The sequence below is a fragment of the Leucoraja erinacea genome, chromosome 19 (assembly GCF_028641065.1).
Source record: "Leucoraja erinacea ecotype New England chromosome 19, Leri_hhj_1, whole genome shotgun sequence".
Classification (NCBI taxonomy): domain Eukaryota; kingdom Metazoa; phylum Chordata; class Chondrichthyes; order Rajiformes; family Rajidae; genus Leucoraja; species Leucoraja erinaceus.
In genome coordinates this window covers 19,704,321-19,732,301 of record NC_073395.1, presented here as the reverse complement: position 1 = coordinate 19,732,301, position 27,981 = coordinate 19,704,321, and the positions used below count along the sequence as shown (strand labels likewise).

The 27,981-nt window shown below is 42.3% G+C and overlaps 1 protein-coding gene across 6 annotated transcripts in view; it reads right to left on the bottom strand.

Annotated features, from left to right (window-relative positions):
* ppp1r12a (protein phosphatase 1, regulatory subunit 12A) overlaps nucleotides 1-24,818 on the bottom strand; it is a 125,490-nt gene extending 100,672 nt beyond the window's left edge. For 5 of the 6 annotated variants that reach the window (XM_055650545.1, XM_055650544.1, XM_055650548.1 and 2 more), the window contains exon 1: nucleotides 24,491-24,817. In XM_055650545.1, coding sequence (XP_055506520.1) covers nucleotides 24,491-24,721 — 231 coding nt within the window. In that variant the 5' untranslated portion in view covers nucleotides 24,722-24,817. Of the gene's footprint in view, nucleotides 1-24,490 lie in introns of all 6 variants that reach the window. The other variant, XM_055650543.1, reaches the window with a different exon arrangement.
* Between the last annotated feature and the right edge of the window lie 3,163 nt (nucleotides 24,819-27,981).

Below are 27,981 nucleotides of genomic sequence, written 5' to 3'. Positions count from 1 at the left end.
AGACCAAAGTCAATCGAACTAGGTAGGCAATGCAGTAATATTAGTTATGACATGGGTGATAATTTTGTATGGAGATATAATTTTGTGTAAATTAGTTTGCAGCACCTTAAATGACAGATCACCAGACTGAGCTACATTCCTTCAATCCAGCTCCAAAGTTCACTGCCATCAGGACCATCACATGTTGAGAATACTTAATTTTGAAACCTCCTTATTTCTTAACAGTTTCAGCAAATTTGAGTTTTTCCAATGAGTTCATCACAAATGATACAATGGTGTGAAAATCCAATAATATACAAGGACACCACAGGAGATGCTTCCATTATATATTCCATTGAGATACACCGACCATCTAGGATTGATCATCCAACATATTTACAGAATTAAAGCAACTGGTTACGATCCAAAAACTAGTTCTACTTCGTTGAATCCAAGACGATAGACGACACAGCTATCAAGAGATGGAATACACAGCCAGAGTTATAAATTCTGGAATCATTTAGGCTCTAAACTCTGCCAATATTATAGTAATTAGAGACCTATTCACCAATGACTTGCTCAATTTAGGTTCCAGCAAAACCACGCAACTCCAGAGCTCAACAAAGGCTTGGTCCAAAAATGTACGTGCCAAATAAAAAAGTGAAATTTGACATTTAGATAGTATTTAACAAAGTGTCATATCATCAAGGAGTCCATATACAATTTAATGCAATGGAAATCTAGAAAACTCACCCAACCTATCCAAGTCACCTTGCAGCCTCCTAGCATCCTCCTCACAGCTAACACTGCCCCCCAGCTTCGCGTCATCCGCAAACTTGGAGATGTTACATTCAATTCCCTCGTCCAAATCATTAATATATATCGTAAATAGCTGGGGTCCCAGAACTGAGCCTTGCGGAACCCCACTAGTCACTGCCTGCCATTGTGAAAAGGACCCATTTACTCCTACTCTTTGCTTCCTGTCTGCCAGCCAGTTCTCTATCCACATCAATACTGAACCCCCAATACCGTGTGCTTTAAATTTGTATACTAATCTCTTGTGTGGGACCTTGTCGAAAGCCTTCTGAAAGCCCAGATATAACACATCCACTGGTTCTCCCTTATCCACTCTACTAGTTACATCCTTGAAAAATTCTATAAGATTCGTCAGACATGATTTACTCTTCATAAATCCATGCTGACTTTATCCAATGATTTCACCACTTTCCAAATGTGCTGCTATCCCATCTTTAATAACTGATTCTAGCAGTTTCCCCACTACCGACGTTAGACTAACTGGTCTGTAATTCCCCGTTTTCTCTCTCCCTCCCTTTTTAAAAAGTGGTGTTACATTAGCTACCCTCCAATACTCAGGAACTACTCCAGAATCTAAAGAGTTTTGAAAAATTATCACTAATGCATCCACTATTTCTGGGGCTACTTCCTTAAGTACTCTGGGATGCAGCCTATCTGGCCCTGGGGATTTATCGGCCTTTAATCCATTCAATTTACCTAACACCACTTCCCGGCTAACCTGGATTTCACTCAGTTCCTCTATCTCATTTGACCCCCAGTCCCCTGCTATTTCCGGCAGATTATTTATGTCTTCCTTAGTGAAGACAGAACCAAAGTAGTTATTCTATTGGTCTGCCATGTCCTTGTTCCCCATGATCAATTCACCCGTTTCTGACTGCAAGGGACCTACATTTGTTTTAACTAATCTTTTTCTCTTCACATATCTATAAAAGCTTTTGCAGTCAGTTTTTATGTTCCCTGCCAGTTTTCTTTCATAATCTATTTTCCCTTTCCTAATTAAGCCCTTTGTCCTCCTCTGCTGGTCTCTGAATTTCTCCCAGTCCTTTGGTAGGCTGCTTTTTCTGGCTAATTTGTACGCTTCATCTTTTGTTTTGATACTATTCCCGATTTCCCTTGTTATCCACGGATGCACTACCTTCCCTGATTTTTTTTTTGCCAAACTGGGATGAACAATTGTTGTAGTTCATCCATGCAGTCTTTAAATGCCTTCCATTGCATATCCACCGTCAACCCATTAAGAATCAATCGCCAGTCTATCTTGGCCAATTCACGTCTCATACCCTCAAAGTTACCTTTCTTTAAGTTCAGGACCCTTGTTTCTGAATTAACGATGTCACTCTCCATCCTAATGAAGAACTCAACCATATTATGGTCACTCTTGCCCAAGGGCCCACGCACAACAAGACTGCTAACTAACCCTTCCTCATTACTCAATACCCAGTCTAGAATAGCCTGCTCTCTCGTTGGTTCCTCTACATGTTGGTTTAGAAAACTATCCCGCATACATTCCAATAAATCCTCTTCCTCAGCACCCTTGCCAATTTGATTCACCCAATCTATATGTAGATTGAAGTCACCCATTATAACTGTTTTACCTTTGTTGCACGCATTTCTAATTTCCTGTTTGATGCCATCCCCAACTCCACTACTACTGTTAGGTAGCCTGTACACAACTCCCACTAGCGTTTTCTGCCCCTTAGTGTTTCGCAGCTCTACCCATATCGATTCCACATCCTCAAAGCTAATGCCCTTCCTTTCTATTGCATTAATCTGCTCTCTAACCAGCAACGCTACCCCACCTCCTTTCCCTTTCTGTCTATCCCTCCTGAATATTGAATATCCCTGGATGTTCAGCTCCCAGCCTTGGTCACCCTGGAGCCATGTCTCCGTGATCCCAACTATATCATAGTCATTAAGAGCTATCTGCACATTCAACTCATCCACCTTATTACGAATGCTCCTTGCATTGAGACACAAAGCCTTCAGGCTTGTTTTTACAACCCTCTTACCCCTTATACTATTATGCTGAAAAGTGGCCCTTTTTGATTTTTGCCCTGGATTTGCCGGCCTGCCACTTTTACTTTTCACCTTGCTACCTATTGCTTCTACCCTCATTTTACACCCCTCTGTCTCTACGCTCACACATTTAAGAAACCCTTTCCCTTTAACTCCATCCTCCACTATCCCATTCGACACCCCACCCCCCTTATTCAGTTTAAAACCACCCGTGTAGCAGTAACAGACAACATTCAACGTTGATAACCTGCCAGAAAATGACGATACAAAAACTCAGGTCACCATCATCAAAACAGAATCTTTCAAAATTCAATGTTGCTGCACGATGCACAAAATGTTCAGTTTATTATCCGAGCAGAACAAAACAAAAGGCCGTTAAAGCCATTGCAAGATGAATTTAACAGATGAATATGCTATTCACCACTGCAAAAATCAATGAGAAGCAACTCAGATATAAATGTGAAATATGTTAGTAATTCAGAGATGGAATCAGGACCTTCGCCCCACCGAGCCCAGTCCAACCAGCGATCCCCGCACATTAACACTATCCTACACACAATAAGGACAATTAACAATAATATCAAGCCAATTAACCTACGAATGTACATCTTTAGAATGTGGGAGGAAACTCGAGATGCCGGAGAAAACCTACTCAGGTCACGGGGAGAGTGTACAAACTCTGTATCGACAAGCATCTGTGGTCAGGATCGAACCCAGGTCTCTGGTGCTGTAAGGCAACAACTTAACCAATGCATCATCTTGCCACCCCAGCATTTTCTGTAAACAAGTAGAGTGAAGAATATATACATGGGATGGCACAGCGGCATAGCATTGAGTTGTTGCCTTATAGTACCAGAGACCCAAGTTCGAAGCTGACTGTACAGAGTTTGTACGTTCTCCCCGTAACCGTGTAGGTTTTCTCCAGGAGCTCTGCTTTCATCCCACATTTCAAAGACGTACAGGTTTGTAGGCTAATTGGTTTCGATAAAATTGTAAATTGTCCCTATTGTGTAGGATAGTGCTGGTGTATGGGGTGATCGCTGGTCGGCAAGGACCCAGTGCGCTGAAAGGCTGTTTCGACACTGTATCTCTAAACTAAACTAAATCGTTAGATTGTCACCCACTGGGAAACAACAACTTACTACCTCATGTAGTCGTCACCAGGAGCGTTTGGACAAATGGAGACATGAGAACAGTCGATCAAAACTGAGGTCAGATATTGGTTTGGAAGGGAAAGGGGGAGAAATCTAGAAAGGGTATTCCAAATCTTTTGATCTTGACAAATAAAGATATGGGCACCATTGTAGAGAAACAAGAATCCAGAATTGGTGAAATGTGGCTGCCCACAAGGACTGTTCAGGGCTCTCATTTAACTTTTTCTCTCTGTTTCCAGCCAGGCAACCTAGGCAGCTTTTTAGGTTGCCAAACGATAGTTTAAGACGGCTTGCATTACATGTGCGATAATGTGCTCGGACGAAATGAGTAGTTATCAGTCCGAATTATGCTCAATGAAGCATTCACATATTATTTCTGCTTCAAATAAAGTCACAAACTAAACATATTCACCAATCAAGCCATGTATACCACAATGACATGCAGCAAAATTATAATACAGTATCTTAACTCTTTTTACACGTTGCAATGAATGCAATTTCTATTATTTATTTCTACTTCCAAACAAAAATGTTTCAGCATATGATCAACCTCGGTGAGACCAAGGGCAGGCTTGGCGATCGCTTCGCACAACACCTCCACTCGGTTCGCAATAACCAACCTGATCTCCCGGTGGCTCAGCACTTCAACTCCCCCTCCCATTCCGAATCCGACCTTTCTGTCCTGGGCCTCCTCCATGGCCAGAGTGAGGCCCATCGCAAATTGGAGGAACAGCACCTCATATTTTGCTTAGGTAGTTTACACCCCAGCGGTATGAACATTGGCTTCACCAATTTTAGGTAGTCCTTGCTTGCTCCATTCTCAGCTCTCCCACAGCCTACTGTCTCCGCCTCTTCCTTTCTTTGTCCTGCCTCCCCCAACATCAGTCTGAAGAAGGGTCTCGACCCAAAACGTCGCCTTTTCCTTCGGTCCTCTCCCGCTGATTTTCTCCAGCTTTTTTGTCGACCACCCATTCACACAAGTTCTGTTATCCCACTTTCCTCTAATGTGTGGGATAGAACTAGTGTACAGGTGATCGGTGGTAAGCTTGGACACGGTGGGCCGAATGGCCTGTTTCCACGCTTTATCTTTAAATTAAACTAAAAACACTAAAACCAGAGGGAGTCTAAAGAAGAGTCTCTACCCGAAACATTGCCCAATTTCTTCTATCCAGAGATGCTGTCTGCTCCATGGAGTTCCCCCGCTCAATTAAAGCATGGAATAGTCTTCACCCTACCATAGCTACCCAACCAGACGCAACAATATTTAAGGTAGCTCTTATTCCCCCCCCCCCCCCCCCCCCCCAACCCTTTTTTGCTTAAGTCCAAATCATGTTATTGTTCAGAGTTTGGTGGTGGACCCTCCACTACCTCTAGTTTAAATTACATTTGGAATATTTTTGGAGGGCCAGGAAACCAAGAATAACCAGGGAGTTATTCCAGCTCCAGGGAGTGATTTTGCGTTGGGTTTCAGCGATCCTGGCGAGGCGGTGACCAGGCAGCAATGGCGGCCAGATCTCCCACAATGCAAAGGGAGGGAGAAAGTGCCTGGCGCCGACCAATTGCCGTGGCAGTGCGCATGTGCAGGGCGGACGATGATGTGCTGGCCGTGGTTGTGCGCATGTGCAGGGGGAGGATGTGGAGGCCATGGCAGTGGGGTTCCCCGCCCAGAGTTGAACGGCAGGTATCCCGGGGGCTTGCCAAGCTGGGCAAAATGGCGCGACTTTTAGGTTGCTTGGCAGGACTTTAGGTGGCCGTAGGGCACCCGGGCAACCGATAATTTCGAGCCCAGCTGTTGAGTTCAACATTCATATAATGACCGTGATGATATCCCACAAAAAGGACATCCAAGTGGGAATGAGCCAAATACTACATTATGAATGTCAAGTTTGAGAGATGTGTTGCCTCATGGTATTTTGGCTTATTTTTATTAGATTGCAAGAAATTGATAAACCTTGCAGGGATAATAATAATGTTGGGAGAATAGAAGATAGGAGCACAAATTTTTTAAATGAAAGTTCCATTTCAGGTTATTTTATTCCATAATAGCTCTGCTTTGCTGCACAGACAAAGGAACAACACCACAGCCAAAGGTTTGCTCTATGTGAGCTAGCCAAAAAAATTTAGATCAGTAATCAAGTTAGAGAAAAAAAGCCGAGCCATGCTGCTCCCACCAAGGAAACAAGCAACATAACTTTGCTGATTCTCTTTGTGACCCTTCACTCACCAAAGCCACTGTGTGTTAGTTGTCATATAGAGACCAGGGAAGCAGCAGACTTCTGCAAAGTAGTTTTGCTGCTCATCACAAGATCTAAAGCAAAGATCACCTACAGCCTCAGTCACAAAATGAGCTGCAAGTCTAGACACATTAATATATGCGTATTTCTTGCAAGTTTTAGAGATACAGGGCAGAATAGGTCATTCGGTCTACTGAGTCCACGCTGACCAGCGATCACCCTGCACAATAGAACTATCCTACACACTAGAGAAAATTTACAATTTACAAAAGCCAATTAACGTACAAACATGTAAAAACTGGAGAACCCAGAAAAAATTCATGCAATCACAGGGAGAATGTACAAACTTCATATAAACAGCACCCGTAGTCAAGATCAAAACCAGGTCTCTGGCGCAGCGAGGCAATTACATGACGTTTCAATAACATGACTGCTGCCAATTTCATTTTCAATTCCTAAAAGAGTAACAGAATCTTTTGACCTCAGTACAAGGCTAAGTGCTACACACTCTTTTATACCTAACCTTGGTCTCCAGAACCTTTCCCCTCAATAAATTAGCGTTGCTACAATTCCTTAAAATAGAGTTTGACCTTGTTAATCCAATTGATGTTTTCTGTTTCTACAGATATTGAAAATCAACAATTTGGATCGATCTATTACTAAGGAAAGAAAAAAACTTGCTGGAGAAACTCAACTAGTCAGGCAGCATCTATGAAGGGAAATGAACAGACTGTGTTTTAAGTCCCTAGTCTAAAAAAGGACTCCAACCTAAAACGTCATGTCCGTTTCCTCCAACTGCCTGACCCACTGAGAACCTTCAGAACTTTGCTTGCTCAAAGTTCCAACATCTGTAGTTCCTCGTCTCCATCTATTAGTGCTCGTTTTGTCAGATTTTGTTGGAATACAATTAGAAAAGTGAAATTTTGTTAAAGATGTTACATAAATATTAATTTTTTCAATGCTTTTGCAGTAATTTACTCCAATAAATTACGCTTACACTATGCAGCTCAAGAAATACTGTAACCAGACAGGCTAAGCTATGTTTGGAAGGACAAAATCTATACTTATCCCACTAAGTGCTTTGATCAATGCAAGTGGAAATCTTTGTTCACCATTACAGTTGGCTGAAAAACAATGGAAAAATGCATGCAATGCAACTGATTGCTAATTTTGCATGCTCATTATTTCACCTTAATATACATGTGTTAAATGCAGAACACCTCAAATCACTTCAATCAAATTAACATATACTAAGGTGGGAAGAAAAAAAATAAAAATCTTAATATGCATTCCCATCTATTACACCACTAATATAAACAGGGAAGCAAGATCATGACAAACAGTAACCACTGCCAAACAATGTGGCTTCTGGTAGCAGACAGCTGGTAATGCCAACTCCATCATGCCTTCAAGAGAGTTGTCATTTCAGGCGAAACCGGAGTAAAGGGCCTGTCCCACTGTACGAGGTAATTCAAGAGTTCTCCCCGATTTGAGCTCGTGTAATGTACATAGCGGGTACGCTTGTGGATGTCATGTAGGGGCTCGTATGAGTAACGGTAGGTACTCGGGAAATCCGGTAAACTCGTGACTTTTTTCAACACTGTGAAAAATGTCCATGAGAAAAGAAAACTCTTGATGAAAAAAAAATTGTCACTTTTTACTCGTACAAGCCCTTACATACCTGCTGCATACATTACACAAGCTCGAATCAAGGGAGAACTCGGGAGAACTCTTGAATTATCTCGTACAGTGGGACAGGCCCTTAAATGTTCATTTAAGGATGCAATCCTCAGACTGGCGCTATCACCAAAATTCTATTTTGTCTGCTGACAATCAAACACAATGTCACCATTTTATGCATTTACGTAGTACCTTTACGATTTCAAGGTGTTGAGTTGCAAGGAAAATCAACTGGTGTAGAGAAAGAGGAACTGAGAGCCGGCCCAAACCTCAGACTAACATGCAAGAATATTATTGAAAAGAAAAGAGAGCTGGGAAGGCTTAGAAACATAATTTCAACGTGCAGTTTTCAGTGCATCAAAACTTGCCCTTCAATGGGTCAAAGTGGAGTGCTCGGTGAGCTGCAGGATATCAAGAGTACAGACGATGAATGGGGGACTTAAATGTTGTTTCTAAGTATTGCCCCAAACTCTTGATCAATCTAGCAAAAACAGATTACTTCTTGTAAATTCAGAAACCAGTCTATACAAATTGGATGCTGTATTCCGTGTACTGCAATGACCACACTTCGAAAGAACCTAATTTTTTGCAAATGTTGTGTTGTTCTATGAGGGCAGGTGAAAGACATGATTTAATAAAAGGCTGTGTTTCTTCGAAGGCAAGCACAAAACACTATTGCAATTTCATTTGTTTTTTAAGAAAACCTCTGCAATCATTCGGTCCAAAGTTACAACTGCTCGTAGAGCAACTGCACTGCAAACTTCAACTTGTACTTGTAGCCCAATGCACAGAAACAGTGCCATAGAGGACAAACCATTGGTGCAGCAGCAAATTTCTTAAGAGTTGTATTGCTGCACCCGGAATGACACAGGAAATTACACAATTACTTTTTTTTAAACCAAGTGAAATACGCTTACAAAAAACAGGAAGTCCTCATTCATTGCAAAATTATAGAATCTAACTATGCTAGCCCTATTGGAAAAGTCCTGGACTGACATAAACTCGTTTTCCGGTGTGTAAAACGAATAGTATTAACTTAAGATTACAAAACTATTGTCGTTATTTGAAGGCAAAGCTTAGAATTGAACACAAGAATCCCTAACTTAACACTGCCTGTAACATTTTCAGACATCAGAGAATGTAAAATGACCCAACTATCTAATAAAAATTAGTTCACAATCAACTTGCTTCATTGCACCCTGGTGAGTATGACAATAAACTAATCTATTCTAAAAAATATCTGGAGCCTAAGTGGACTCCATACACATAGGCACATTCAGTAAACCTGGTTAAATATAAAGTGCCGCCATGTATACACCTTCAGTTAATAATGCCACTACTAAATGGTACTGTCACAAGTATTCAAGCAAAGTTAAAATGAGAGGAACATATTGTAATAGTTCAATCTGAAAAGATCTATTCATACCTTCTCGTCTGGCAATGGATCTTTCTGCTTCCCAAGTCCTAACTAAAATGGTACGTGGAATGACCAAGTTGCCTTATGAGAAGTTATGAACCTGCCAGAATTTAATAAGAGTAAAAGGTGACCCGATTATAACATGCAAATGGAAGCTATTTGGAATTCATTTGTATGTGACCACTTTATATGACATCCTCATTTTGTTTACTCCTGTGCCATTTTCATTTTGAACAATGACGCTACCCTCCAAGTCGACCACCTTCTCGCCTGATCAGCACAATTTTGAGCAAATGGCATTGTACACAAATGATAAACATCAGCAAAAATAATCCTGAAACGAACCATGGACATCAGGTAAACAGCAAAAATCCTCTCGGGACGAAGGTCCCTCTCACAAATTAGAAATATCAACTCAATTCCTTGAGTTACAGCAATATCTCCAGGCTTTACATTATCTACCAGACACCACAGGTGGTGCCACAAAACCCAAACCGTCAAAGAACAGATGATGACAACAGGGCTGCAATTATTACAATCAATTTACAAAGAAAAGTTGGTTGTTTTGATCTTAGGTGTGAGCAATGCTGACTCAGAGAAATTCCTGAACATTTGCAACTCCCCCAGTTCCAATCAAGTGCCTTCAGGCTAAACTCCATCTAGGCCAACATAACACATTTTGTAAATTACCAGCTCAGTTCATTTTGCAGCATCTTTTCTGAATCACCAGTTCACAAACTTCAGCATATTACCGAGACAAACAATCGTGTACAAACCTGGGCCACTGCTGCATTTCAATTCTGTTAAAACAGAGCATGCTCAACTATCAAAGATAGACACAAAGTGTTGGAATAACTCAGCGGATCCGGCAGCATCTCTGGAAAAAATAGTCAACTTAAGAGCTCATCACACTAAAATAAAGGCACAAGTTATTGGATCATATACAGCAGGGAAGCCCTTTGGCCAAACTCATCCATGTTGACCAAAATATCTATCTGAGCTACTCATCTGTTTGCATTTGGGTAATAAATGTTACACATTTCTGATATGCAAACTGTTCAAGTTACAAACAGTTCTTAGGAACTGAAACTTGCCCAACCTTGTGGAGGATAATACACACCATCTCTACATTATGCCAGTTGTAGAAGCAGTAAATTATCATGGTTGATAGACCATTTAGTTCTGGATAGCGTTAAGCTTCCTGACTGATGCTGGAGTTGAAACAGCATCACTTCTGGGCAAACTCCCAATTCATCACAAGTTCCCCATACATGAGTGAAGATGGATAATCAGGGTTGGCTGAGCTGGACATATTGGTGTCTAATATCATGTGGAGAACAATTCTACATGATCTCTCTTCTGCCCTGACAGAGGCTGTTTTACCTGAAATGTTAATTGTTTCTTTTTAAAGCCATATGACACTGAAACGGGCCCTTCGACCCAACTCATTCATGCTGACCAAGATGCTGCATCTAAGCTCGTCACATTTGATCCATAACCATATTTGTGGAATTCCCTGCCACAGAGGGCAGTGGAGGCCAAGTCACTGGATGGATTTAAGAGAGTTAGATAGAGCTCTAGGGGTTGTTGGAATTAGGGGATATGGGGAGAAGGCAGGCACGGGTTATTGATTGGGGACGATCAGTCGTGATCACAATGAATGGCGGTGCTGGCTCGAAGGGCCGAATGGCCTCCTCCTGCACCTATCTTCTATGTTTCTATGTAACCCTCTAAGCTTTTCCTATCCATATACATGTCCAGGAGTCTTTTAAATGTTATTGTATCCAAGTACATGTATTGCATTGGGGTTGTAACTCCAAATCATTGAACAGGCATCCATTATTTCTGTTTATTTTTTAGATATTCAGCAGCTACATTTTTTTAAATTCAATTTACCCGTAGATCAATAACTATAAAGTTACCAAACATGACCAAGCGCTAGTTAGAGGACACCTGAATTCCTTGAAATACAGCATGGAAAAAGGCACTTTGGCCCACTGAGTCCATGCCAACCACTGAACACACGTTAACACTAGTTCTATGTTATCCCACTTTCGCATCCACTCCCTGCACACTCGGGTAAATTTACAGAAGCAAATTAACCTTCAGACCTGCACATCTGGGAAAGTCGGAAGAAACAGGCGCACCTGGAAGAAAGCCATGCCGTCACAGGGAGAATATGCAAAATTCACAGACAACACCCGAGGTCAGGATCAAATCCAGGCCTCTGGCACCGAGAGACAGCAGTTCCTCCAGCTGTGCCACTGTGTTGCCCATATTCTATATTCTCTCTTTAATAAAGGATCTCAGCTGGAAGAGTCTGGTTTGCTTTAGGTTAAAAAGTCTAGACAATGTAACTTGATTGTTTCATCTAGATTGACGGGATCCCATTGTAAAAGACAAATGAAGATATTTAAGTATAAAACATTCACAGGTACACTAGCTGTCTAAACGTTTTTTGTTCAAAAAGCTTATATATATATATATATATATATATATATATATATATATATATATATATGTGTATATATATATATATATATATATATATATGGTGAATTCAATTGCGCACTTTGACAGAAGTCCAAACTCAACATCTGAAATCGCTTTGAAACAAAAGATCCAAAGTCTGCAAAAATCTGATAAAGCTTTTTTGATTTTAAAATAGGCTTCCAATAAAGCGGCAAACAATTCACATACAAGGAACCACACGCACCAGAATCACCTTGTTAAAAAGACACAATAACGCTACCAAACCTGAAGAAAGGGGTTTACGTAAACAATGGCAGAAAATTGTGGAATTCTGAACTTTAGACCAGAGATACAAGCAAGCCAAATCCAAAGTTCAGAAGATCCTCTCTTTAATACTCACAATACCACACACAACAATAACTGAAGTTATTTGTTTGCAATAGAGAACAGCTTTTAGAAAACCAACTTGGGCTCTCATACCAACACAGGCTTCACCACTTGCCAATTATTAATCCAACACCATTTACATTTACACCAGAGATATAATTTCAGAAGATATTCTTAATAATTTCCCAGCTCATATCTCATTGAACAGTTAAAAACATTGAGCAGATCAAAAAGTGATGTTGTAAGGAGTTTCTTCCTGAGATGGACACAACATGCTGGTGTAACTCAGGTCAGGTAGCGTCGCTGTCGAACAAGGATAGGTGATGTTTCTGAAGAAGGGTCTTGACCCAAAACGTCCAAGTTCTCCAGAGATGCTGCCTGACCTGCTGAGTTACTCCAGCTCTTTGTGTCCTTTCATGTATTAATCAGTATCTGTAGTTCTTAGTTTCTACTTCTTGCAGAGATGTTGAGTACTCAAGGGAAGGAATTTCAATCTGTGGGGTCTAAGCAGCTTAAGATACTGAACACAATGGTGTTGGTGGGACGGGGATGAAAACAGACCCTGATCAAGTTTACAGGTGACTTGATATTGCTCAGCCCCTTTTCTGAACTGCTCGGAACCAAACGAGTGTTGCCACCCATGCTCATAAATTTAAAATTAAGTCACAATTCTGAAATTCTGCAGATCTGCAGTCAAAACGTTTTCCAAAAAAGCATAGGTGCAAATCAAAATCCATAACAAATTTGAGTTTGCCAGCGGCACTTCCCATTTCAAAGCTACAATTCTTGGAATGTTTGTGTGGTCTAATTACAGACTCTAACAAGACAAACAGATGGAAAGTAAATTACCATATAAGGTTTTATCCAAGTAACTTGACTGCTGCTAACTAATGCTCAGGCTCTATTTCCTTTGAGAATCAACTTAAAATACCATATCTAGCTGTGAACTATATTTCACAAAGTAGAAAATATAAAAGACAAATGTAAAAACAAAAACAAACTTCCGTTTTCACAAATTCAGCACAACTGGGTTTAGGACACAATTTAATTTAGTTGAGTGTTTACCATATAAAACTGCGCCCCATTGAGGAGCCTTAAGGGCCTGTCCCACGATGCGAGTTCACCCAAGAGCTCTCCAGAGTTTTAAAAAAAGTCAAACTCGTGGTAAGTAGGTAGAATGTACGTAGCGGGTACGTCAGAGCTCGTGGATGTCTCGTAGTGGCTCGTATTGCTAACGGCAGGTACTCGGGAAACACAGAAACCCGTGAAAAATTTCCAAGAGTAAAAAAATACCCGTGATGATGAGATACCACAAATTTGATTATTTTTTTAAACTCTGGAGAGCTCTTGTGTGAACTCGCACCGTGGGACAGGCCCTTTACCACAGTCATCATTCGAAAAATAAACATATATTTATCTGTTTCGATCAAAGTTAATACACCCAATTCTAACAACTAGATTTTCCGTGGACAGGCATGTGGTAGAACATGCGAAGGATGTGGCCATCTCGACCTCGCAGGATCAATGGACAACACACAAAAAAATAACTCTACAATTTTGCACCATTCAAAAAGGTAGAATCTTAAAACACTGCGTCAAGAGTGTTTTATTGTCATATGTTCCAGATAGGACAATGAAATTCTTACTTGCTGCAGCACAACAGAATATGTAAACATAGTACATAACAGGAAGAAGAAAAAGAGTTCAGTGTGTATATATACACACACACACTAAATAAATAACAAATATAGTGCAATAAAGGAAAAACAATATCAGAAAAATGCCTGACATAATAGGACATGGTGGTAACTCCGTTTCAAAAGGTGGTACAAAAAGAACATTTCCACCATAAAGTTTATTCATTTACACTAAATGTTCCCACAATAGTGTTTATCATCTTGCTGTGGTTAATTGTCAGTGCCCTCTCTCTCTGATCGTTTACTAGCCAATACCAATCAGAAAAATATGCTTTTTGCTTTATCGTACATCTTGTGACCTTTGTTATTTTAATAAAGGATCACTGTAATCACCATTACCTTACATTATCAAGTGAGTTTCTAAAATTCTATATACTGCAATGTCTTAAGCCCCGTGTCATGAAAAATGACCCTGATAATTTACAGCCACAAAATAAGTAATTTCTGATCTGGTGGTGACAAACTTAAAATAGATCTCTCCCTTTACAGGAAACAGAGAAATTTCAACTGAAAAACCGGAACAAACGAAAAATCAAGCCGATGAAAATCTGTAAAAAGAACAGGCAACGTGTTTTGGAAATCTGACGCACTTTTTTTTTGGAATGAGTGAGATAGTTTGTTCCAGGAAAAAAAGATGCCAGTAAATTTGAAATAAGACCAGAAAATGATGTTAATGACCAGCAGGCTAGGCATCAAATGTGGAGATAGAAGCGGTAATTTCTGTTGGAGCTGCTGGGATTTTCAGAATTTTGTTTTTACCGCAAACTGTAGTTACATTGTGCTTGAAACGCACAAAATCTGATGACAAGATTTTGTTTGTTACAAAGCCAGAGTTAAATGATAGCATGGATCTGGCTGGCAAGTTTCAGCCTTTCTAGTAAGCGTGCAGCTTCCACAAGCACTGTAAACCATACAAGTCCAAAACTTACTTGGCAGCAATGGCACATCAGTCAGTATGTTGTACTACTGGATTCTCACAGGAGTAAAGCAGAGGTTATTGGTGAATTTCTCCACAAGACTCTTGGTCGTCGGTTTCAATGGGGACCGTAGATTTACAAAGAGATGAGAAAACCAAGTTCCTGATTTTAATATTGGATTTGTTCAATGATCATTGAAGAACTCAAAATAATGTGGTTTTAATTCTGTATTTCATCGTCAACAGATTATGTTTCTAATTAACAAAAGCATCCATCTGACAGCTTTGACAGCGCAGCTCTGAGGGATGTTTGGGAGTGGGAGCAGCAAGCTACGACACTGGAGGGTCTGCTGCTGGACTCTATAATGCCTCCTCACAGGGTTGCACCTTGTCGTGGTGGGCAAGCTTGCTTATTGCCTAATATCTTAAAAACTAAACCTTCTGGAGCTGTGCCCCTGGCAGGGTCACCCATGGCGGGCTTGTCAATGGACAATAGGTTCAGGAGCAGGCCATTCGGCACCGAGCCAGCATCGCCATTCACTGTGATCATCCACAATCAGTATCCCTTTCCTGCTGTCTCCCCATATCCCCTGATTCTGCTATCTTTAAGAGCTCTATCGAACTCTCTCTTGAAAGCATCCAGAGAATTGGCCTCCACTGCCTTCTGAGGCAGAGAATTCCACAGATTCACAACCCTCTGTGTGAAAAACGTGTTCCTCGTCTCCGTCTAAATGGCTTACCTCTTATTCTTAAACTGAGGCCCCCTGGTTCTGGAGTCCCCCAACATCGGGAACATGTTTCCTGCCTCTAGCTTGTCCAAACCCCTAATAATCTTATATGTTTCAATAAGGGGGACGTCCCTGACAAAATGCAACCCAAGAAAACCTCAGTGGTAGAACATGCGGAGGATGGCGGATGGCCAGTAGATGGAACCCCACACCGCTGAGAAAGCAGAAGAAGGATGCAGCAGGGAGAGAACCCCCAACCATCACACTGTTGGACCCGGGTCCATTTTTATAAAGGATGCATCTCAGCCGAGGTTTTGTCTTAATCGCCTGAACCAGCAAATGGCAAGCTCAGCACGGCCCAGGTCATCACTTCCTTTTATCCAGTCCATGTTCACAGTGCAATGCATCAGGAAGGGTGGAGGGGCCGTCAAGGGTGTTTCGGCATATTGACCCTTCCTAGCTTGTCCAAACCCCTAATAATCTTATATGTTTCCTCTCTAGAACATGCGGAGGATGGCGGATGGCCAGTAGATGGAACCCCACACCGCTGAGAAACTGCTGGGTCCAGAAGGTACAGGAGTCTGAACAAGCTCAGCACGGCCCAGGTCATCACTTCCTTTTATCCAGTCCATGTTCACAGTGCAATGCATCAGGAAGGGTGGAGGTATCGTCAAGGGTGTTTGGCATATTGACCATTCCCTTTCCTCTCTTCCCACTTCTGGGAGGTACATGAGTCTGAACACTCGAATGTCCAGACTTAAGAACAGCCGATTCCCCATTCCTGAACCAATCATCTCTTTCACACCCAGATATACTGCCACATACTCTTAAATCTATTAAAGTACAATAACATAATAAGCAAATGATGTAGAGTTAAGAGTAAGCGTTCTCCAGTACAACTCAGATTTTATACCACAATCCTGCACCATTCAGCTATTGTTCACATATTTATTGCCGCATGTATACTGTTTACTCTGTGAGCATCACGTGAACAAGGAATAGTATTGCATCCTGGCCTACATGATTAACTGATCTAAACAAATTGTGCTATCATCAGAATGCCATGGCTGCAGTCTGTTGCCCATGCAGTTAGTTTGTTAAACCACTTTAACTTCCCAAATGGCTACAGTTGTGCATCCAGGCACTGTTACATTCAGCTCACAGGGAAGACACAGCCACAATTTGAAAATGCAATCTGACAAACCAAAAATACCACACTCTCAACAGAATTTTTCTGAATAGTGTGCTCAATTCGCTGCGGCAGGCTTGAACCTATGACTTGCTAAATGAGAGATGAGTGCTATCAATGAACCAAGGTTAAAAGTGCAAAACATGTGCTCACTAGAAAGAACAGCATAACAAATTCCAATTCATGCGCAATTTTATTACTCTATCCTCCACCCATTTAAAAAATAATCACACAACATACCTCAGTTTGAAAGGCGACCAAGTTTCAAATACGTTACATTAAGCAGCATTTACTGAAGTTGAACAAAGTAAAAAGAAACTACAGCCTAATTTGAAGTAAATTTTCAGCGACAATAGACAATAGATGCAGGAGTAGGCCATTCAGTCCTTGGAGCCAGCACCGTCATTCAATGTGATCATGGCTAATTATCCACATTCAGTACCCCGTTCCTGCCTTCTCCACATATCCCTTGACTCCGCTATCTTCAAGAGCTCTATCTAAATAATTCATGCCTGCTGCTTTTCTGGACTTCAAATTAAAATAAAATTGAACACATGCTTTAACTAAAAAAAATACTTGCTTTTTGCTTTGATAATTGTTGCTTATTATACTTAAGCTGATTGCAACCAGGACTTATGTAATAATACAACAGTAAACAAGAATAATTAAAAAAACAAATTAATTTTCCAATCAATCATCTGCTTATTTAACAGCCAAGTTGAAATTAGAAAACGACAGATGGACAAATTTGACAGCTGGAGTAATTTAGCAGGTCAGGCAGCACTCCTAGAGAACATGGATAGGTGACATTTCAGGTCAGGACCCTTCTTCATACTGATCAATCTGAAGAAGTGTACCGATTCGAAACATCACCTATCCATGGTCTCCAGAAATGCTGCCAGACCCACTGTTAGTCCAACTTATTGTCTTTCCTTGATAAACCAGTATCTGCAGTTACTTGTTCCTACAAACTAAACAAGTTAATTATGTTGAATCAGTTACAATCTTGAGAGATGAAAAATCAGAGCAAAGTTCCTACAAAGGCAAACTAAACCCAATAAGTTTAGTTACTGTCACTTTAAATGAGGACCTTGTTATGCATTGCAGTTAAACGGTAATGTACAGTTTTAAACCTTAAGTAGAATCTTCTAGAAACAACTAAACTATTATCTAAACTTACAAAAATCCGTTCCCCAACTCCACCTGATGGGGGCCCAGAAGAAAATACCCAACTGAATCAGATAAGCTCACTGCAAAGAGCAAACGCAAAGCAAGAAATATAACCAATATTAAAATGCAATAATGTTATGGCATTATGATTAATGAGATGGATGAAACACTGATTTTATTTACTTAACACATTCATGCCTTTCGTTCCTGGCTCAATGAGCACTCAAAGAATTCAAAACGAAACGTATAGTAGACATTCCAATGCTGCACAAAGGGAGTGATATACAGCCAGCCAACCGTCCTTCAGTGAGGCCTTTGACCAAAACTCTGTCCTATCCTGCAGGCACAGATTATTCCTCCTGTTCAACGCCTTAACAGGTTTCCTGGTCATGGCATCACCGTTTGCAGGAGCCTCTAGGGCCTGTCCCATTTTGGCCGTTAGTTACGCGAAGATTTAGTGCAGGACGAAGTCCACACTCCTCCACGCCACTCCACACTCCTCCACGCGCTCGTCCAGAGCTACCCACACGCCAGCAGGTCGTGTAAATGGCGCGCGAATGACGGCCAAGTGGGACAGGCCCTTTACTCTGCACAAACCATCTGCAGGCTTTCCCAAAATGACAGTTGTGCAGCCGTAGAGTTACTGCCTTACAGGCCCGAGACCCAGACCCTGACCTCCGGGTGTTGTCTGTACCGATTTTGTACGCTCTTCCTGCGACCGTGTAGGTTTTCTCCGGGATTCTATGGTTTCTTCCCACACTACAAAGATGTACAGGTTTGTAGGTTAATTGGCTTTGGTAACATAATAAATAATCCTGTGTGTGTAGGACAGTGCTAGTGTACGGGGATATCAGCATGGAACCGGTGGGCCAAAGGGCCTGTTTCTACATGGTTTCTCCAAAGTCTAAAGAGAAAAACATATGAAGCCTTCGCATAATACACGGCTCAGGAAAGTTCTATCTGTATGCAAAAGACTTAACCTATTCAAATTCACAATGCTTACCAGAGACAAGTTCACTGCTTTGACCCCTTCCTATTGTAGACCCAGGAATGAATTTAATGGACAACTAAATGGAAAATAAAGATTTCATGTGTAGGAAGGAACTGCAGAAGCTGGTTTATACCAAAGAGACACAAATTGCAGGAGTAAATGCCCTGTCCCATTTACGTGTCCTTATCACGCAAATTACGCAACCTCGTCGTCGCATAGAGGCGCACAGGCATCGTTTGGCCTCACTGGGCCGGTCCCACTGAGAAGCGCGGAGGGGTATGGAGTTGTGCGCGGTATCGCGGTATCGCGCGGCTCTGACATTTTGTAGCGAACAAAATCTTCGAGCGCCACCTGCCTGTTGCGTAACTGACGGCCAAAGTGGGACAAGCCCAAGACCCTGGCGCGAACGCAGCGTCGCACCTCCAACAGCAGCAGAAGCAGGCAAGTGATCGTTGAACTCGGCCTGGGGCTCACGGCCGTTGTGGTCCAGATCCGTCCCCACTTCTACTCCCAGAGCTGGGCCAAGAAAATTGAAGATAGACACAAAATGCATGAGTAACTCAGCGGGTCCGGCAGCATGTTTCGGGTCAAGACCCTTCTTTCAGACTGAAGATGGGCCTTGACCCAAAACATCACCCATTCCTTCTCTCCAGAGATGCTGCAGGTCCCGCTGAGTTACTCCAGCATTTTGTGTCCATCTTCAAATGACGTCACGCGCTCCAGACGGCTGTGCGGACGTATGAAGTTGCGCGCGAACATCGCGCCACACCGCGACGATGAGGTGTAATTAGCGTGCCAAGGACACGCAAGCAGGACAGGGGCTTTACTGGTGATGTCTTTACTATTTATTTCATTCCGCTTACATGTTTTTACTCTATTTGCTAAATTTTGTAAGGTGTCCTTGAGACTCTTGAAAAGCGCCCATAAATAAAATTTATTATTATTATTATTACTACTCAGCAGGTTAGGCAGCATCTCTGGAGAAAAAGAACAGGCAACGTTTCAGGTCGGAACCCTTCTTCAGACTGATAAAAATTTCAAAAAATAGACTTCTTTAAACATATTAATAGTTGTAATAGCTAGTTTGTTGTTGTGCTCTTGGTCTTTTAGTCTGGGTACACAAAGGAATTCAACTCCAAGTACTTTAAACAAGTACTTGTCCTTCCGCACCTCTCTTTCAGCTTTCTCTCCCCCGATGATAGTTTGTCATAGGGTTCAGATCCAAATGTCACCAATGGAGAGATACTGCCTGACTGACTAAATTATTCCAACTGTGTCCTTTTTTGTAAACCAGCATCTGCAGTTCCATGACTTTTAAAAAAGACACCCATTTGAACAGTTGAAACAAGCGAACAAGCATACACACCAACCTGAATGAAAAATTTGCCACTCAGGTGCCTTTTAAATTCTCCCCCTCTCAATTTAAATCAATGCCTTCTCGTTTTGGCCTCCCCAATCTGGGAAAGACTGACCATTCACCTTATCCAGACAATGTCTATCACCCTGTCCTCATCAATCCTTTCGATCGAGACACAATTTCCCAGAAAACAAAGTCATGCTGACTCTACCTGATCACACCTCGTCTAGCCAAATGCAAGTAAATCCCATCCCTCAGAACTGCTCCAGCACCTTTCCCATCACTGTATAGGCTCATCTGCCCACTGATCTGATTAGCTTATTGTCATATACACCAGAGTGCAATGAAATTCCTTGGTCACATGAAGCACATAGTAAACAGTATTACCATACAGTAATAAATACAATGATAAATATAACTCTTGACTGTAAATCAGCACAATGCTGCAAAATTATAGTGCAAATTCAGAAGAGTGCAAACATAAAAGCCCAATAACACAATAACCAATTGTTATACATCGCAGCACCTCAGGAAAGGGGGGTGAGCAAGAAGTAATTGGCTCAGAAGTCGGCAAGCAATGTGAAAGAAGCTGTTAAGTTTGGAGGTCCTGGCTTTCAAGTTCCCGTATCTTCTCACAGACGGCAGAGAAAAGGGAATGACCAGGGTGGCAGGCATTCTTGATGAGTTGCAGCCTTACTGGGGAGGGTGCGCACACGCGCGCGCGCACACACGGACTGGGTGGAAAGAAACTGTGATGGGCTGGGCTGTGTTCACCACTCTCTGCATTATCAAGTGAACAAAAGCAGATCAGTTGGCATACCAGGCTAGAAGGATTCTGTCAAAATACTTGTGTAAGAAGGAACTGCAGATGCTGGTTTAAACCAAACGTAGACACAAAAAACTGGAGTTACCCGGTGGGACAGGCAACATCCTTGGATAGAAGGAATGGAAGGTCTCAACCCGAAACGCCACCCATTCCTTCTCTCGAGAGACGCTGCCTGTCCCGCTGAGTAACTCCAGCTTTTTGTGTCTATCATTTGTCAGAATACTTTCTGTATTGCATCTGGAGATGTTGCAGAGAATCCTCGTACAAATGCCGAATTTTCACAGACAAGTAAAACAGTTCTATTTTCCTGGATATGCACTGTGAACTGAAAACTAGAATCTTAAACCTCCAGTCCTTACTGTAGTTTATTCCTCCGGACCCACTGCCTATCTAACCAAACATAATGGAGCGACGATGGGCTAGAAAAAAAATCAGCCTGCATCATTCCGCAAAATACTAGATGCTGTCAAAGGATCCCACAAATTACCAGTCAAGGTGTTTAAATAGAAAGGTCACAGAATTGAGCCATCCCCGTTTAAATATTTTGAACATGTTACACTGCATGATGTCACTAAAGAATTTGTTAAACACCAATAAAGTTCAAGGTTACATATCAAAATATGTAGTGAATTGGGGCCTAATATTCAGAAACAACGAAATTCAGCACATTTCAAAGCCATCAGTAAAAGTAATTTGCTCTTTGATAATAATTCTTACACAATCAAACTGGAATAGCAATTATCAAACCATATTTACAATGTTCCATTGAAATGCTTTTGCATTTAATAACAGAAATGGCTGTTACACTCATTGACAATTTCTCTTTTCTATCAGTTGTCTGACAATACGATTCAACAAATTTACGCTGAAAACATAATTGACACTTAAAAGCCCAACAGCTTTTTGTAAATTGCGATTAAATATATCTCAAATGCTATCTCTCAAAACTCCTTGGACTTTTCAATCATTTTCCAATAAAATATGCATTTCAATCAGAGGTCATTTCAAACCTGTCAGTTGAGGAATGCACCCACTCCTATACCATGGTTTCCATTGTGTCATGTTAAGAATGCAAACTAGAGCATGGCAGGGTGGAATGTATCCACCCATCTGATATCATCAGAACAAGATCTGTACAGTACCCAGTCAATCACATAGCCTTATGTACGGATCTCCCTTATCCTTAAAAGGAAATATTTAGAATTACATAAGAATATTTAATTCACACTTGATATCACCTTGTAATGTTAGTTCCTGAAGAGTGCACTGCCATTTTTAAAATATCTATACACTTAAAAACTATGTGCCTTGGAATATTTACCTTCCAAATCAGCAAGAATTGAGCTATACCTTGCTTTTAACTCACAGATGAATAAATAATTGGGTATCCATACAAACATTAAAGCTGATTTATGGTAAATATTGAAGCTATAGTTTGCATTAATAATTAGCATTTACCAATTTTACCCAAATATAACAATGAACATAATGAATCTTTTTTTCTAATACACCTGCAGCAAGAACTATCAAGTAATAAATGCAAGCGTCAACTTTAAACATTCAAGGGACACATTTGACAACTGCATTCAGTTGACATCTGACATCTGAATCAAAGGTGAAGGCACACAGAAACCAAAACATTAGGAAATTAGGTACAGGTTTCACATCTGCAGGTTGAGCAATGATTTCTGATAATACTGTGGTTACAAAGAATATCAGCTCTGTTGTCACGTTTGACACCCTGGAACACCTCAAGTTATTAAACAAATTAATAGATCGGATTTTAGTCTGTTGAGTGGAGATTTTTCAACAAGAGCAAATCAACACATCAAACAATCTTTTCTGGAGAAAGAAAAATTGCTACCGACCCAACAGCCTTTTATTAAGAAAAGCTCAGGGCGTTGGATTAACTCAGCGGGTCAGGCAGCATCTCTGGAGAACATGGATAGGTGACGTTTTGGGTTGCATGGTCACCTACCCATGTTCCCCGGAGATGGTGCCTGACCTGCTGAGTTACTCAGGCACTTTGTGTCTTTCTTTGTAAACCAGCATCTGCAGTTGCTCGTTTCTACATTCTGCCCTTTATCAATGTAACATTCAGCAAGAAAAAAACTGCACACTTGAGCAGATTTTCAACACAGCACTGTAAACAGACATCATTCCAAATTGATAAAACAACAGAATTAATCGTTAGTTGTATCTCTGGAAGAACCATAATATTAACTATTACTGTGACTGTCAGCTTGTGACACATTCATTTGATATCCTTTATCTTCCCCTTTTGGTATTAAACCTATGTTTGCGGTGAAGGCAAAGCGGTTAGTGCTGTGGTTACAGAAACTCTATGCAGCTCAGCTCTCACCCATCTATCAGAGTTCACACCTTGGCCTCACCAGAACACCCAGGTCATTTGGACATGGCTTTCAGGGTCGACTTAGTAAACAAACCTTCTCAGACTTAATGCAATACTGTATCCAAACGTAATTGGAATCTCTGGACTGTCACTACTCGCATTCCTCTGCATCCAGCCTGGGCACAGAATGGGATCTTAAATTTGCCAACTTTGCTCAGCTGACAGCAAGATGGTCCACAATTTCTACAGTTCAGCACCAACAGCAAAACACTGTGATCTCTGCCGGAATTAACGGAGGCAGGACCTTGTGCTGAAGATGAGGTCCTGTGCTTGGAATACGAGGGGGAATTGGGATCATGGGAAAGGGGGCAGCATGCTCCTGTCTCGAAAAGGGATGGGAGCTTACATCTGGGAGATGAAGAGATCCACCAGGCAAGTAGGGTGAGGAAATATTGTTCCCAGGGAAGAGGGGAATCTTGTTCCCAAGTGAAGGCGGGAGGGGAGATTCTGTAACAGAAGGAGTCATTTCTACCAGAGGGGTAGGTAAAGGTATCCTGTCACCAGGGTAGCACTCCTACCCCAGCTACGATCACTCCTCAGAGGGGTGGGGTGACTCGACTCAGAGGGGATACTTCCCCAGGAGTAGGGAGTGATGTCTGTCCCAGGGATAACTCGTCCTCGGGGAGGTGTCTCTTGCCCCAGGGAAGATTGTGCCCCGGGAGCAACCCAGCCCACCGTCCGCCCCAGGGCGGAGTGAGGCAATCACACTCCAAGGGTGGGGTTGGAGAAATGATACTGCCCCACGGAATTGGCGAGTGTTGACCCAGGAGGCAGGAAGGGGATGGTGACTATTGCCCCAGGGATGGGGTACCCAAGGAGGTGGTGGTGGTGGTGGTGGGTGACCCCGACCGACCCCCCCCCCCCCTCCCTCCCCTCCCTCCCGGTGTGTGGGTGATCCCTGCCCCCCGGGGGTGCGGTTGACCCCCTGCCCGCCCTCCCACCACCACCGGGGTTGTGGGACTGCCCCCCTGCCCCCAAGGCAGCGCTGCCCCACGGCTATCTACCATGGCCCCTGCCCCAGCCGCTCTCTCGCCGCCTGCCCACTCACCTGGTGCAGGGCCGTGAGCCCATCCACATTGGCGTAGTTGATGTCGGAGCCCCGCTCCAGCAGCCTGGTCACCTCGGCCGCGTCGCCGCTGGAGCAGGCGGCCAGGAAGACGGCGCCATCGTCAAACTTCACCCTCGACCGCTTCTTCTTCAACACGGGCGGCTCCTGCTCCGTCTCGGAGCCCAGCCAGCGCTTCAGCTGTTCGTTGCGTTTCTGCTTGGCGTCCGCCATCTTCCCCCCCCCCGCGGCCGCCCGACCGTCCGCTACCGCAGCGATGTGGGAGCCATGGCGCCGCTGGCCTCGCGAGAGCCGCCTGACGTCACGGGGCCCGTGGAGGGGCGGGGCTATGGTGGGCGGAACCAGGGGAGGGGCGGGGCCGTTAATTGTCGGGGTCAATGGGGGCGGGGCTATAATGGTCGGTGCCGGTGGGCGGGGCCATGGCACAGAGGGCGGGGTTTGCGTGGGCGGGGCTAATGGCAGCCTTCTGTGGCTTTGACGTCATGCTCGGGGATTTGACTACATCATAGGAATGTGGGAGGAAACTGGATGACCCGGAGAAAACCCACTTGGTCACAGGTATAAACTCCATACAGTCAGCACCTGTAGTCAGGATCGAATCCAGGCCTCTGGCGCTGTGAGGCAGGAACTCTACCGCTGTGCGAATAAATACGTATTACATATACCATACGTATATGCAGCGATGTCCAACTCAAGTAAAACAGGTAGAGTGAAGGGAAAGGTTGAGGTTTAATATTGTCACGATACAGTGAAAAGCTTTATTTTGTTCGTAGGTTGTAGGAGCAGAATTAGGCCATGGAGTCTACTCTGCCATTCAATCAATGCTGTTCTATCAACCCTGTGCTCGTACGTTTTCCCTATAACCTTTGATGCCCTTACTAATCTTACTACTTCAAATTATCTTTAATCAGACTTTACTGAACTATATCTTTCACTAAACGTTATTCCCTTTATCCTGCATCTGTACACTGTTGGTGGCTAGATTGTAGTCAAGAGTGTTTTATTGTCATATGTCCCAGATAGAACAATGAAATTCTTACTTGCTGCAGCACAACAGAATATGTAAACATAGTACACTGTAAACAATACAATAAACGAGAAAGAAAAATGTTCAGTGTGTGTGTATATATGTGTGTGTGTATATATATGTGTGTGTGTGTGTGTGTGTATATATATATATATATATGTATATATATATGTGTGTGTGTATATATATATATATGTGTGTGTATATATATGTGTATGTGTGTGTATATATTATATACACATATATATATCATATATATATATATATATATATATATATATATATATATATTCACAAGTATACACACATATGCATACACACACAAAACAAACAACCATAGGGCAATAATAATAATAGTCTATTGAAGTTCAGAGCTTATTTGAGGTTATCGTGTTTAATAGCCTGATGGCTGTAGGGAAGAATCTGTTCCTGAACCTGGACGTTACAGTTTTCAGGCTTGTATACCTCCTTCCCAATGGCAGGGGTGAAATGAGTGTGTGGCCAGCATGGTGTGGGTCCCTGATGATGCTGGTTGCCTTTTTGAGGCAGTGACTTCGATAAATCCCTTTGATGGTGGGAAGGTCAGAGCCTGCAATGGACTGGGCAGTGTTCACGACTTTTTCAAGTCAAGTCAAGTTTATTCATCACATACACATATGAGATGTGCAGTGAAATGAAAAGTGGCAATGCTCGTGGACTTTGTGCAAAAAGACAAACAAACAAACAACCAAACAGAATGTAACAGAATCTTTTTCATATTAAATATTGTGGGTGGAAGGAAAAAGGGAAAACAACAGCAATTTTTTTTTTAAAGCAGTAGCGTGGTACAGTAAAGTTAGTCCCTGGTGAGATAGGAGTTTACAGTCCTAATGGCCTCTGGGAAGAAGCTTCTTATCAACCTCTCCATTCTCACAGCATGGCAACAGAGGCGTTTGCCTGACCGTAGCAGCTGGAACAGTCCGTTGCACGGGTGGAAGGGGTCTCCCATGATTTTATTGGCTCTGGAGTTGCACCTCCTGATGTATAGTTCCTGCAGGGGGGCAAGTGAAGTTGCCATAGTGCGTTAGGCCGAACGCACTACTCTCTGCAGAGCCTTCTTGTCCTGGGCAGAACAATTCCCAAACCGGATTATAATATTTCCAGAGGTACACAAAAATGCTTGAGAAACTCAGCGGGTGCAGCAGCATCTATGGAGTGAAGGAAATAGGCAACGTTTTGGGCCGAAACCCTTCTTCAGGAATATAATATTTCCGGACAGGATGCTTTCCACAGCCGCTGTCGAATGAAACCAACGCATCAATGTTCCTCTTTTGCAGTCTTTTTCACTCCTGGGCGTTCAATTTGCCGAAGCACGCTATAATGCAACCAGTCAATATGCTCTAAAGGTATGTCCTTTTAATTCTGTAGCTTTGGCCTCTGGTCCCAGACTCTCCCATTAGTGGAAACGTCTTCTCTACATCCACTCTATGTCGGCCTTTCATTATCCAGTAGATTCCGCACTCATCCTTCTAAATGCATACTATCCAAACAGATCTGATAAACCATACATAGATACAATCAGTTCAAACTCAAGTACAATAGGTAAAGCAAAGGGGAAGTTTCTGTTTCTCTCTCACTGGATGCTGCCTGACCTGCTGATTGTTACCAGGATTTTCTGCATTTTTGGGGGTAAGTTTCTACATATGTTGCAATCAGAATTAAAATATTTTGTTGCATTGCCTAATTACAGATTAGATATTAGTTTCTGCATAACAAAACTGCAGCACTTGTATTTCTACATACAGAAACTGTCTGTAACACTCAGCAGGTCAGGTAACTACCTGAAACCCATCATCATAGTTGACAATGAAACTTGGATTGTTTATGCCGGAATGCTGGAGCTAGAATTCCACAGCATTTGGGAGGCAGAAATAGGATAGACAGTCAGAATCTTTCTTTTTGATGGAAATGTCAAAGACTAAATGGCCACAGCTTTATGGTGAGAGGGACAAAGTTAAAGGAAATGTGCGGGGCATGTTTTTTTACACAGAGGGTGGTGAGTGCCTGGAACTCTCGGCCAGGGGTGGTGGTGGAGGAAGATATGATAGTGGCGTTTAAGAGACTTTTAGATAGGCACATGGATATGCAAAGAAAGGAGGGATATGAATCACATGCAGGCAGATAAGTGATGGTCTATGGCATCATGTATGGCACAGACATTGTGGGCTGAAGGGCCTGTTCCTGTGCTGAATGAAAAAATGCTGGTTTCCAGAATTTAGTGTTTTATTTTGAGTTTCAGTACCTGCCATGCATTTTTGATTGTCATTTAATGTTGAATTCACTCTCACTTCTCCTCCAGAGCTTTGTAAAGCATGACAAAGTTCTCCTTTGCCTTTGGTGAGCAGTCTACATTGTTCCTTTATTATAGGGACATTATTGCTCAGAACACAGGGGGTTGAGGGGTGAT